We start from the raw sequence: 14,340 nt of genomic DNA, 5'->3' as shown, positions 1-14,340 counted from the left end.
ATATTATCAAGTTAAAATTTGCAAAAACTTATATAAAATAAATTAAAATTTATCTGAATCTGTTGATCATAAATTTTTATTTATAATTTCCAGGATTAGATGCCGCTAACTGTGTGAACCCTAAAGCTGTAATTAGTAATTACTAATTAGTAATTAGTAACAACCATTAGCCCAGCTAACATGAAAGCACTTCAGTATGGTATTTAGCAGGAGCTAATATACAAATACCTTATTTAGTGAACGCTGAAGCTCTTTACCGATACGGTATTTAGTGGAAGCTAATGCTAATGCTAATGCTATCCCAATATGATATTTAGCAAAAGCAAATTTTAAAGCAAACTCAATTCAAACATACTTTATTGATCCCAAAAGGAAATTAAATGTTGTTGTAGCTCATTAATTCAGATATAGAGTGATGGCTGTTGGCAGGAAATATCTCCTGTAGCAGTCTGTATTACGGTGAGTTTGAAAAAGCCTCTGACTGAAGATACTCTGCCTTCAAAAAGATAGTGTCATAAAATAAGATTTTTGAGTGGGCGTTCGTCCTAAAGTGAATTACTGACATTTTATTTAGCAAAAACAAATTCCAAAGTGTGATACTAATACGGTGTTTAGCAGAAGCTAATGCTAAAGACAGAAGAACATCCATTCTAATCAGGCAGAATAAAGTATTTTTATAACAGACGCAGGAAAATTAGCCTCTCCTCTGAAATTGCTGATATCTACATTCAGAGCAGTAATTTAAGAAATTAAAAGCAACTAAAACGGTTCAAGCAATGTTAGCAGAAACAGTGAGGATGCTAATCTACATGTAGCAGGAGAACTTGCTGGGTTGCAGCCTTCCTGGAGCAGATCTGTTTCATATCCGTGTTGCATTTCCCATCTGTTTTACTGCTGTGCAACAGAAACTCGGTGCGCTGAGAAACGTCGGTTTCGAAACAAACCTTTTAGAAACGGGGAGTCGGCGGCAGATGGAGGGGGGAGGCTGACGCAGGTTGGATGGAGTTCAGCAGAAATCTTTAGGTGGAAGAAACCAGGCTGCTGCTGCTCAGGGTCACAGACAAGCTGCTGCTGCTTAAAGGAAATATCCACCGGTGTCTTGTTCTATCGCCGATAATAAAATACAATAAAACAAAATCCTCTCCTGGGAAGATTCCCCACCAGTCCAGGTTCCTCCGTATGTGGAGGATGAGATTCTCAGGATTCCACCAAAACTCTGAGAAATTACTTTACGACTTTTCTTCTGTCCTGGAATCAGGAATGATGTGGCGCTACGAACCTGCTAACTTCATAAAAACAAAAATAGCTAAATATTTAGTTTGTAGTTTTACTATTTAATAAGCTAGCTGGATTAGTTTGTAAACTAAACAATTTGGTCACATCTAAATATTTACCTTGCTAACTTAATTAGCTACTAACTAAACCAAGTTAGTAGCTAATTAATTTATTTCTAAGTATTTAGCAATAAAACTAAATATTTAGTATATTTCACTATTTATTAAGCTAGAAATAGCAAGTTTAGTTTTAAACTACGTATTTAGTTCAGATCTAAATATTTAGTTTGCTGACTTGGTATTTTAACTACTAACTAAACTGTTAGTAGTTCAAATATTTAGCTCCAAACTATATATTCAGTTAGTTTCTTTACTATTTACTAAAATAGCAAGTTTAGTTTGTAAGGTCAATATTTAGTTATGAACTAAATGTTTGACTTGCTAACTTAATATTTAGTTGTTAACATCTAGATTGAAGCTAAATATTAAATGTGCAGCTAAATGTTTTGCTCTAAACTAAATATTCAGTTAGTTATTTTACTACTAATCTGATTTATAAATATTTAGTTTGGAGTAAAAATATAATATGCTATCTAAAAATATCCCAGGTGATTTTGATTGGCTTTGATTTCTGACTCCATGATATGGAAATTTCTAAAAAAGTTTATATTTTACTGTTTTTAACGACGTGAAGATACTTTTTCATTTACCGTTTCAAAGATTGAAAAAAATTTCTTTTACTTTTTGACACATTTCTAATTGTTTTGCAGGAGAAACTGAATTCATGAAGTAAAAAAAACAAACTAATTTTTGTTTTTCTAAAAGAAAAGAAACTTATTTATTAAATTTGGCATTTTTAGGGATAGAAATTGTATTAGCATCTCTTCTGTGAGTTGAGGACTAAAACCAGTAATGCAATTTATTTAAAAAGAAATAGAGAAAATGTCAGAGAAAAGGACAACAACTTTGGTAAAACTGCACTTCAGGGATTCAAAAAACAAGAAAATATGATATTTCATGCAAGGTGAGGACTGTAGTTAGTCATGACATTCATCAAATTAAAATAAATATATTTATAGAATACAGATTCTTTTAAAAAGCTTTTTTTTTTTTAAGATGGGTTCCCAAGAGGTGTTTAGTTTGAGAAGGCTTTCCTAGTTTGACCACAGTGGGGCGCTGTGGGCCAGAAGCCGTCACTTTAACATGAGTTTTATGCAGAAATCCAAATAAAATCAAGTTTAAAACAACATAAAAATAAATAGCAGATCTTTTATGATGCACCTGGAGCAGAGTTGTTTTTATCCACTCAGAGTTTTATTGAGTTTTGACCAAACGGATGGACCTGTCAGATGAAGGTGAATCATAACGAAGCGATGAGGTCCGCAGGAAGTGGCCGGGATCAGTGAGCAGGTCTGGGAATGCTGCAGGCAGAGCAGCATGTTGGTTTAGTAAGTCAAGCTGCTGCCATTCAAACATCCCAAAGCCAATGGGAAGCAGCGCAGCCCGAAACTCCACGCTGTAAGAAATGTCTGTAACAAACAGCAGAGGCATCACAGTCAGGCTGACGGAGGGGCGGATGGAGCAGGAACGGCGCCCTGGGCAACCGCCCCCAATCTCAAATTATGATTTAATCCACATCTGTTTGTTATAGAATAATCCAGTTCAGGTTTTTAACTAGAGATTATAGTTTATTGATAACGGGAATAATTTCTAACTGATTTAATGTGAGAAAAATTTTTTTTCAGTGTGTCTGGTTATATTTTTATAATCATTCTTGTGTTCCAGTGGTTGATTCTATGGAGTACCAGCAGGGACATAATTAAATAACAAATGCTTAGATAATTTATTCAACAGAAAATTAATTGACAAAATGTTATTTAAACATTAAAAAGCAAACTTATAATTGTTGATGAATTTAATTTATATTTAATTTTGTCATTGTTTGTAGTCCTGCAGCATCAATGATTAGCCCATCGAAGACAAGAGGCGGAGGAAACACTGATCTGTTACTCCACCAGTTTAACTCTTCAAACAAAAACATGGCAGCTCTTGTACTGGAGGATTTCCATGAGCTGATTTGATTTGTGACATAATTAAACATTTAATTGTGTTTAATTATCTGCATTGGCTGTTGCAAGCTTATCATGGTCACGGCAATCATGGTACATCTAGTCAATGATTCAATGATGTATTATTTGTTCAATTTTGTTCCTTTTGGCCCTCCATAGAATCAACCACGGGGACAAATGAGTGAACATAAAAATAACCAGAAACAGTCACACAATGTTACTGAAGGTGTGTTAATGTTGCTTCTGATTTGAGTTAATTTAACAAAAAAGTTTGCAATTTAATGATTTTATGAGATATGTCATAAGTTTATTGTCTATTAAAAATTTATTTATTTAATGATACATTGAATGAAGCATTTAGTGTTATTACATGCATTTTAACGACTTGAAAATATATTGAATAATTACCTGACAAACACCTACTTATTTAATTATATATTTAATGGATATGTTTATATAATTTTGTCCTCTCTGACCTTCCATATGTTCCTTCAATATTTGTCCTGACCTCAACAGAAAAGCTGCTGGTGTATGCATTTATAACAGCAGCTGTTATTACTTACATATTTGGTGATATATTTAATAAATGAAGTGTCTATTAAACATTTATCTACTTAATGGTAAATTGAAAGATTAAATTTAATGAAAGTTCTATTTATATACATCTGCCACTTCCAGCCCTCCAAACATTCCTTCAATTTTTGTCTTTGTTATATAGATTTTAACGATCGGATTATACATTTAATAAATTGTATTGCAAAAATTTATTTAATAATACTAATTTAATGGACATATTTATAAAATTATATAATTTTGTCCTTTCTGACCTTCCCTATGTTCCTTCAGTGTTCAGATTTCAGCAGGAAAACCGAGGTAATATATGTTTTACACATATATTGATATATGCAATAAATTCCATTCAATATTTCTGTATTTTATGAAAGTTTAATTTATTTAATTTAGTCCTTTCTGATCTTCCATAGATTCCTTTATGTTCTGACATCAGCAGGAAAGTTGCTGATATATTTGTTTTAAAGATTTGATGATATATGTAAATGGCAAACATTTATTTAATTGATATACTTATATAATTTTGTCCTTTCTGACCTTCCATATAACCTTTCAACATTTTTTCCATATTTCAGCAGGAAAGCTGCTGCTGTAGAGGAATCAGACGGACGGATTTGTTCTCGGTTGCTGTGGAAAATGAGCCTGAAGACTCAACAGTTTGAGTTGAGGAGGAGAACATTTCTTCCAGCGTGCGGCGGCTGGCGGGTAGGAGGGAGTCCGGGAGAGAGAGAGGGAGAGAGGGAGAGGGAGAAAGAGAGGGAAAGAGAGAGAGAGAGAGAGAGGGAGGGGGTTGGTCCGGTGGAGAGCATTGCAGCGGCAGCCACAGCGCTGCTGACTTGGTTCTCCTTCACTTAGACCCGAGAGCAGCCGCGTCCTGTGCGCTCCTGGCGCAGACCCCGTGCGTCATTCTGTTGTTTTCTTTCCGCCTCGCTTCACTCTTTTCGCGTCAAGAAGCCGGGACCAGGAGCGGCTCGGAGTTCAGCCCGGATCCGGAGACAGCCGACCCTCCTCGGCCGCCCTGAAGCCTCCGGACCGCCGAGCAGCGGCGCTCCATGTGCGCCTCGTCGGTCCGACAGCTGAACCCGGAGTTACGCCGAACGGAACCGAGCCGAGATCTGCTGATTTAACAGAAAGCAAACAGATACACGCAGAGGGAGGCTGAGTTAACGCTCCGCAGCAGAACCAGGACCAGAACCAGAACCAGAACCAGAACCGGACCTCAGCCCAGCGCAGACATGCCGCAGGTGGACATGATCCTGTTCTTCATCCTCATTATTGGGATGTGCGTGTTCGGCCAGGACCCGGCGTCCAAGGTGGTGTCGGACCGCTACGCTGTCTTCTGGAACCGGACCAACCCAAAGTAAGTGTCCCGAACCGAACCGGGAGTCCCCGGCGCGGCGCTCAACTTTCACTAAAGGGCCATTTCACCGCGTTTTAAGGGACTCTGCAGCAACTTTGACCCGCTTCGGTTCGGGATCTGGATCCGTTTGACCGACCGAACCGGGACCGGATCATTCTGCACTGATCACAGATTCTGAAAAACACATTTTAAATTTCATGGAACCTTTATTTCAGTGGTGAAAACACTAAAAATAGAACATTTTCAGCGCTGCTTCTGCATTAACTGTCAAACCTGGACTGAATTATTTCCCTTTTTCTTAAATCTTTTATAAAAAATTATTTATTATTTTACTTCCAAGAATAAATCACCAAAAAATGTCACAATTTAATGGTTTAGATTGAGAACAGCTTAAGAAACCAACATTCTCTGGTGTGAAAGTGAGTCAGTTCTTAATTACAAACTCTTTACAACACATTTAGAAATTGAGGAAAATTTCATTTTTATTGCATTAAAGCCACTTTGGGTTGAAGCAATTGTCAAAATTGGACCAATTTATTCTGCATTCTAGTCAAGTTCTATAAAACCCAGTTTACGAGAAAAAGTGTTTCCAATGCTTTCATACATGAAGCATTAAACTCTTTTCTTTCTGTGAAGCAGAGACGCACCGATCAGTTTTCCGGTGGCACCAATTTTTACACGATTATAACAGAAAACAGAAGAAATAAAGAGAAGTTTCTGTGACTGAGGCAGGAATCAGATGGAAAAGGAAGAATGAAAAATCTTTATTATAATGTTTCTAATTAAACTTGACCACAGTGGGCAGGTTGGTTTGTTTATATGCAGTTAATGATGATATTTTTAAATTGTAATTATTTTATTGACTGTTTTTGATTGGTTCATCTCCATTGTGCAGTAAATTAATCCAACTTTCATCGTTAATGTTGCGTAAATACAGGAAGAAACAAGAATTTCAAGGTTTTCCAGATTCTTACCAATAAAATAAAAGTTTTCTAGATCATAAACTGTTCGGAAACATCCGTGGAATCATTTAGATTTTCAGTTTGGACGCTACAACGCGTAAAACTATCATAAACTAAAACCTGTAATATAACTCGACCAAACGTTTTAAGATTCAACCCCAATTTAAAGTTTAATAATGGAAACATAATAATTAAAATGCAACATTTTGTGAATTTTCTTGTTGTCTCTAATTTGTGTGAAACAATTCGAAGCAGGTTTGACTGAATGTAGGCTGGTTATAGAATTTAATGAATATGTACTTCCTAATTTTGTCATAAAATAAACACTTTAAATGCTTTTTAATAATGAATGTGGAATAAATGAGTCCAGGTTTGACCAGTTCAAGTGTTTATATTCAATTCCAATCATGTTTGACCCAATGCAGGGTGGTTCTGGTGCAAAATGTTCGTATTTTTTGCATTTTACCCATAAAATAAACGTTTCACGGATCATGAATGTGTTTTTTATCGAACCTATAATCAGTGTGGACCAGTTTGACCAGTTTAAGTGCTTCCCTGGAAAGCAGTGAGTTATCCAGTCCTGGCAGCAGCAGTGTGATGTTTCTGCCGTCTCCAGTCGGTGTGTTTGTGTTGATGGATGGATGTGGCCTTGCTGGATAATTTGCAGTTGGATCTGAGCTGCCAGCTTCACACACCGATGGATTTTTCCATGCTGGAGTTTTTTTAGAGCTGCTGTTTGGAGGCTTTATGAGTCTGATTATCAGTTGCTTCAAAGTCTCTGCTTTGATTTGAGAATTTTTATGCTTGTTGACCGAAAGGCTTAAGATTGTGCGATAGAGTGACATATCTGTTGCTGTGAGCTGCAGGCCGCCTCCCCTCATGAGTCAGTGCCACATGTTTGGCGTTTCACCAAAATCACAGTGACTGTGGGAGCAGGGGTGTGTGTGTGTGGGTGTGTGTGTGTGTTTCTGCAGACGTTTGGGGTTAAATCAGCGTTTTTCTTCCCGTTGGCCCTCAATAAAAAGCTGTTTCTGTTGCTGCTTTTCCATTACAAATGTGTGTAAAACTTTATCGACGTTCCGCTATTGTGGAAAAAACACAATTTTGATGTTTTTCCATTAAATAAGAGACACAGCGCGAATACGTTTGTTCCCGCAATGTCATAAAAGAGGTGCCATCATCATCCTCCTACCACTTCCTGTCGTCTGCTTTGTAGTTTCTGACAGTAGTAACATCTGGTTGTTGATCAGGACTCGTGATGCGAAAAAAGTGTTTCCGTTGCAGTTTTACAGAAAAAAAACACTTTCAGTTAAGCAAAAAAAAAAAAAACATCATTCTAATGGCAAAAACTTTTGATCAAAAAACTAAATTGGTGTATTTTCATTTAGCTAAATTTTTTTTTTGCAATTCTAAAATAAATGGGAACTCCCAGGCCACATGCTAGTCGGGGTGATAAACTGAATATTAGAAAACTGAAAATTATGACCAACATCATTTTGTCCTTGTCTGTATTTTCTGTTTTAAAAAAAGAAAAGTCATTTTATCTTGTTTGGCGTAGCGTTGGCCGTTGTCTTCCTACACAGTGTTCTTTGATTCTCATTTCTCATCAGTGCTCAGTCTGGACTTTCTCCATTTCACTTGGATTCCCTCTGGTAGAATTTCAAACGGGCCAACAGGAACAGAAGGAGAAGCTGTGAATAATGACGTTGATTTTCTGCACCGTTTTTGGATTTTGTTTGACTGGTACGTTTAGCAGCGGTGGTGGAGGAAGAGAACGAAGCCGATCAGACCATGTTGGCCATTTAACAGCCATCTTGTTCCACTCGGTTGTTTACAGCACAGGAAATTTCTGCTAAGCTTCATAGCATCGAACTGGTGGGTTCCATATGTTACGGCCAAACGATGGAAAAAGTCCAGGAAAAAAAATGTTTCTCAACAGCTGGAGAGTCCAAACAATCTGGCCGAACCAAAGAGCATCGAACAAGAGGCTGGTTTTTACCAGGCTTAATAAATTCTGTTCTCAGTGCTAAATTTTACCTGAGCAAACTGTTTAATTTACCATAAACATTAAAATAAGTTTACTTTAAACCTAGTAAAGGCTGTTTTCAACTTTAAATGTAGCCGTTTAAATCAATGTTTACTTTTCCCTTAACATAACTGACCTAACATTATGTCAGGCTTGTTTTAACACTTATTTAGCTCCATATTATCGCTTTCAGCCATAAAACCAGCCGACCAAACATGCTGGAATTCACCTGGGGTTGCTAGGTAACGGGCTGTGCTTTGCTGCGGTTGCTAGGTAACGGTGGCTGCTGATTTGTGGCATTGCATCCAATAGGTTTTTGAAGCAACTCATTTTCCAGAAATTAATAAACATCAGGGTGTTTTTTTTTTTTTTGTTGAGTCGTTTTTAGAAACACAAAAACATTAATTATTTTTTCTTCTTTAAAATCCATTAAGGCGTCAGTAAAAATAACTGTGAAAACCCGGTTCTGAGGGATCAAACCGTCATTATAACTCTCTGTAACGTATTCATGCTGGCCTATCACGTCGTTTTATTTTCATCCATTTGTTGTCCTGGAGGTGAACTGTTACATTTACCATCAGATTGACTTCAGGTCCTTCGTTTCTCTACTTTTTCCTGGCGTTGAAACTCTTCCCAGCGGCCAAGTCTTGTTTCTGGGTTGCCCTGCGCTCCCTCCTCCCGCACCCTGCGGGAGCTCCACATGCCAGGGTCACACGCTCGGCAGTAACCAGGCGCGGCGCGGGTTAAGCGGCGCAGAGGGGGCCGTTGTCAGGGTCAGAAACGGGGCGTCGCGGGGCCCCGGCGCGGCGCCCCGCCTGGGCTTTGTCCCCTCCAGAATGGAGGGCGAATAAATGAGTAACTCCAAATGACTTTTTCCCTTTTCTCATTCATGACTTTGAAGCTGTATGATGTAAACGAGGGCCATGCTGGAAGCACCGAGGGCCCCTCTGACCTGCGCTGCGTTCCCCGCTGCTTAATGCAGCTCCAGTCGCTGTAGGAACCTGCTGCACCACTTTTCCCCTACGCACCCCAAACTCTTCTTCTCCTGATTCTTATTTTTCTTCTTCTCTGTGGTGGAGGAGAACCGGCTGTCCACACTCAGCCTTTCATGAAATCCCCCAACAGGAACTCTGGAATTGAAATGGGAACTGAGTCGTGAAAAATGGAAATGCATTGACATTTTCATGCCTTCCCTCCGTCCCTCCCCACCCTATTGTTTTAAAGAAGCTGAAAGGATTCCTTCTGTAATTTAGATAAACATGAGCTCTCTTCAGTAAAGCTTTGATCACAGAGAGAGAAAACGTTCCCGCGCCGATGGGAAGGATTTGAAGCAAAAACCTTCAGGTTTTCGGTTTCTGGTCAGTTACTTCAGTTTGGGTGTTTTCACACCTGAAAGTTTGGTAGTTTTGGTTTGACTGGGGGACAAAATGGCTAAATTTGTTACATTTTCACTCTACACTGTCAAACCAACCAAACCGGTTCCCCTCCTGGCCTGTGGGGGCGCTGCACCAAGAATTACTGAAGGAAACGACACAAAAACCTCTGAAAATGACACTGAGCGCAACTGTCGTCTTCATGAAATACAAACAAAAACGAAGAGGCGTCAAATTTTAGAAATTGTAGGATTTCTCGTTTATCTTTGCTAAAAAGCCACAAGATATTTCTACTGGTAGCGCTAGGCTAGCAGGTTTGTTTTGGTTGTATTTACCCATAATGCCCAGGACTGTAGTCCACTTCCTGCTTGGCGTTCACATATACATTCAAACTGAACCAGTTTACTATTTTGGACTTTCTGAAGTTTGATTAAAGCAGAATAAATAGATCTATTGTAAACTAGAGGCGTGTTTTTATTGTATCGTGTTTTTATTGTATCGTGTTTTTATTGTATCGTTTATCATTTATTGTGATAATAATTTTGATTGATCAAATTCCACTTATTGTCTAAATCCTCCCAGAACTGCCTGGGATTTTTAGTTTTCTATTTTCTCCACTGTTTATTCTTTGAGAGCATCGATACGTCAATAAGTCTGAAAATATGATTAAAAGCAGTTACTGTGAGCAGTTTAGACACAAATCACGTTTTATGTGACTGGTGTCCTAAAGAATCATATTACAAATGGATTTATTCTTCAAAAGCAGCGTTTGTGTTTGTGCCTGCAGTCACATTCACACAGTCACATAAAAAAGGAGTAATAAATAATTCCTATCATCACTTTTATCACTGTAACAGTAAAACCTTCAGTCCAAACCTCCAAACATGAGTGTTGAGTTTCTGCTGAGCAAAACTAAGAAATAGTTGGAAAATCAGTTTCATCTGAGCCCATTTTACTGTTTAAATGAACTATAATCTTTATTTAAGCAGATTTTTGTTTCTAAATTCAAACTTCAGCGTTTCTTCGATGTTAAATCAAATCCTCCTCATAATCTTCACATCTCCATAGACGTGTTATTGCTAAAGGTTAGCAGTTTAAAAGATGTTTTTTAGCCAAACTGGTTACAGTACTTGGATACCATCAAACTAACAACCACAATATTTATATATAAAATACAGATATATATATATAAAACATTTATATATAAAAAACAGAAAACGAAGGGAATTACCAGACATCGTTGTGGCCACTGGACGATCTGCGTTCAGCTGAATTCAAAATAAAACGATCAGAAAAAGTCAAATTTCTCTTTTATTTGGACAAAAGTTGGTGAATAAAACTGATTCTGATTCTAAACCATTATGATTAGCGGCGACCGATTGCAGTTTTCTGGCTGATCGCTGATTATCGATCTTTTAAAAAGCTTAACTTACTGATTCCGATTTTGGCTGATAACATTTTTTTGTCTGAAATGTTGCTCAATATATGAAGAAAGTTGCTGAATTGGCAGCAATGGGGCGACTATTAGTTAACTATTGTTAACTGTAAATGTGCAGAGATGAGCTGATCGGCCGGTTTATCAGTCAAACTTCTCTCTCACCAGAAAAGAAAACCACAGTTTTTGATTTTTAGACCTTTGCAGAGGTCAATAAGATCAGCTTCACATGTAAAAATCACCCGATCACAGATCTCCCAAAGTTAAGGAAATCGGCACCGATAAATCGGTGCCAATAAATTGGTGCCGATAAATTGGTGCACCCATAGTGTTGATGTTACTGTTGATGTTTTTAAATCAGGCTGGCATTGATTCATTCAGTTGGTTCCTATAAATCCATCTAGTTCCCATAAGTCCTGTTGATGTTTATAAATCTTATTGTTGTTTAATAAATATGCAGGTAAATCATCTGCATCTTTATGAAGACGCTCCAGAAGTTTGACTGAATCCTGTTTTCTCTACCTTCATCACTTGATGAACTGACTCTGACTCCTTCCTGATCTCTGGGTTAAACTTGCCTGCAGATGTTCAGCTTCTATAAAGTATTAGTGACGTTTCCGTTGGATGGACCAGAATAAATATTGACTGAAGTAAAGTCGGGATCTGGACGGAGCTTCGTGAAGCATGTTGCCTTTAATCTGTAGATTATTAGTAACAGTCGTGGGACAAATTACAAATCCCACTCTCAATGGGCTCAACTGGAAAGTGGCACCAGAAGGAAATTAGCCCCAGAAATCCAACCAGGAAAAACACAAAGTGCAGCTTTTTCCAGGCGGAAAGTGAAACGAGCCCCATATGTTCGCTGTCAGCCGCGTTGGAAACCCAAACGGCGGAGTAAAGTGTAAGAGTCGGGTATTTACTGCTGCTCTGACAGGCAGCCATTAGTGAATTCCCCGCTCAGCAGCTCTTTAGCTGCTTCATTAGAGCCCACCCGGGTCCATATGGTCCGCTCGCAGCCGCTGCCTGTTGCCCAAGGTGTTTATTTGTTGCTGATAGGCGGATCAGCGGAGAATCGGGGCCGGAGTTCCTTCCCTAATCTCGCTGGCTGTTTGTGTCTCCGCAGCCATGGAAACTGATACCGGCTCCGTCATGAAAGAGGCTCGCTGGGTGGGACCGCGGCCCGGACAGCTGGGGGGAGAGAGAGCGCAGCGTCACCCCGGGGGTCTCCTTTAATCCCTGATAATTCCCAACCATGGCTTCCCGCAGCAGATGCAACATATTCCTCCTCAAGACAATTAAGGAATCTCCTCAGGTTGCTGTTTGTCGATCGATTTAAAAAAACAATCTGATCAATCGCTACGGCTAACTTTGTTAGCTTGAAATATAAATATACATTCAGTTGCTCTTTCTGCCAAACAATTAAAATGGAAATGATCTGATTTGGTTGCAGCAGAAATCAACATCATCTAAGGAGAACGACTCCAATAAACATTCATACAAGTAGAATATCCAGAAATGATACTCAGGTAAGAGTAAAAAGTATCGATTACTGAATAACTGGTCAAATTATCAATCATTTCATATTTAAAAATTACATCATCAGATGGACCAAAATATAAATTTAAGTGGAAATTTAGGTATTTTAAGGACCAAAAGGACAATAATTCATATAAGTAACAAAATCAGGATAAATTTTTTTTCCAAATCCGTTTATTTCAATAAAAAACTTATTAAACTTTAACAGAAACTGCAGGTGTGTGAATCTTTGGTTAAAACATGTTTGTTTTTCATTCAGTGGGTAGAAAACCCAGAACTTTTACTCAAGTAAGAGTAAAAATACTTTATAATAAAATGACTCATATTAAGGAGTAAAAATACTCCTGAACTTACATCCTTTCAAAAAGTTACTCATGTAAATGTAACTAGTTTCTACCCAACTCTGCACACAAGTAGTAATGAACCTGTTAAGTAAATACAGACTGAATTAACGCGTATCGTAGATGTAAACAATAACGTTCTGCTGCAGAACTAATGTGGAAAGAAAATGCAGAAAAACCATTGAAGAACTGAAAATCGCTCGTTTTCTCTGTTTTTCTGCGCAGGCTTGTTGCCATAGCAGCTGACGTTAGTTTTATGCACAAATCTATTTTTGTTTAAAGATAAAATGATGTAATTTCCGTTTGAACAGAAAATCGTTTCTGAATCGGATTGTGACTCTAAAAATCGGAATCGCTAAAATATTTGTATCTTTACAGAAAAGTCCTTTGAGATGATTCAGATTTTTCCCACATTGACCTCTGCTCCTCCGCTCTCTTTTTAATCTCCGCTGTGAGACTGGACGCTGTGTTTTCTTCGCGCCGGGTTGTGATAGTTTCCCAGCGGCATTGTCAGCAGCCCCATTTGCATTGTTCCCACTGTTTACCCTCGCTTTCCCCTCTCAGCCTTTTCCCGGCTCCCCGCCGCTCGGTTCCGCTTGGATTAAGAAACGGACACAAAAAGTGAGTAAAAAGAGCCGACCACGTCCAAATATTGACTGGGACTCGGGGCCGCGAGGTTTCTCCCAACGCCGGCGCGGCTCAAAGCGCGCCATTGTTCGCCGTGGAGTCAGCGGCCCGTGGCGCCGCCTCCTCCTGCCACAGGAGGAATATCTTTAATATTTTAGCAATAAAGCCACAAACCTTAATGTTTGACTCTGATTTCATGTCAGAGTCAAACACAAAGCTTCCATTTTAAAAAATAAAAAGGAAAATCTGAAAAGTGAGGCAGGCATTTGCATGTAGCTCCTTTTACTCTGGAACCCAGAACCGTAGTTAAAAGGACTGGAACCAGTTTTGGTGCCATATTTATATTTATATCAGTGGTGAACACAACTATCTAAAATGTTAGCAGCGCTAACCCTAAATAACTAATCATGAGCTTTAGCTGCGCTAGCACTAATGCACTAAACCAACATGGTATGTAGGAGAAGCTATTGCTAATGTGCTATACTAGCTGAAGCTAATGTTAAAGCACTACACCAACATGGCATTTACTGGAAGCTAATGCTAATGTGCTACATTAACATGGTATTTATTGGAAGCTAATGTGCTATATTAACATGGTATTTAGCTGAAGCTAAAGCGCTTCACTGACATGGCATTTACTGGAAGCTAATGCTAATGTGCTATATTAACGTGGTATTTAGCATAAACTAATGCTAACGCGTTTTACTAAGATGATATTTAGCAGAACCTGAGACTGAAATGCTAAACCAATGTGTTATTTATCAAAA

General features: G+C 38.4%; 2 protein-coding genes across 3 annotated transcripts in view; both read left to right on the top strand.

The window, feature by feature from the left end:
* The window catches only part of LOC114149750 (protein NLRC5-like), a 1,536,511-nt gene that overhangs the window by 795,033 nt on the left and 727,138 nt on the right, over positions 1 to 14,340 (top strand). The gene's annotated exons all lie outside the window — the stretch shown is intronic.
* The window catches only part of LOC114149806 (ephrin-A5b-like), an 89,836-nt gene continuing 80,189 nt past the window's right edge, over positions 4,694 to 14,340 (top strand). Inside the window, exon 1 of one of the 2 annotated variants that reach the window (XM_028025916.1) lies at positions 4,694 to 5,273. In XM_028025916.1, the coding sequence (XP_027881717.1) occupies positions 5,149 to 5,273 (125 nt within the window). In that variant the 5' untranslated portion in view covers positions 4,694 to 5,148. The remainder of the gene's footprint in view (positions 5,274 to 14,340) is intronic. The other variant, XM_028025915.1, reaches the window with a different exon arrangement.

Source organism: Xiphophorus couchianus, chromosome 8 (genome assembly GCF_001444195.1).
Source record: "Xiphophorus couchianus chromosome 8, X_couchianus-1.0, whole genome shotgun sequence".
In the NCBI taxonomy this organism is placed as follows: domain Eukaryota; kingdom Metazoa; phylum Chordata; class Actinopteri; order Cyprinodontiformes; family Poeciliidae; genus Xiphophorus; species Xiphophorus couchianus.
Note: the sequence above shows the minus strand (reverse complement) of the source record. Positions and strands in the feature narration are given on the sequence as shown.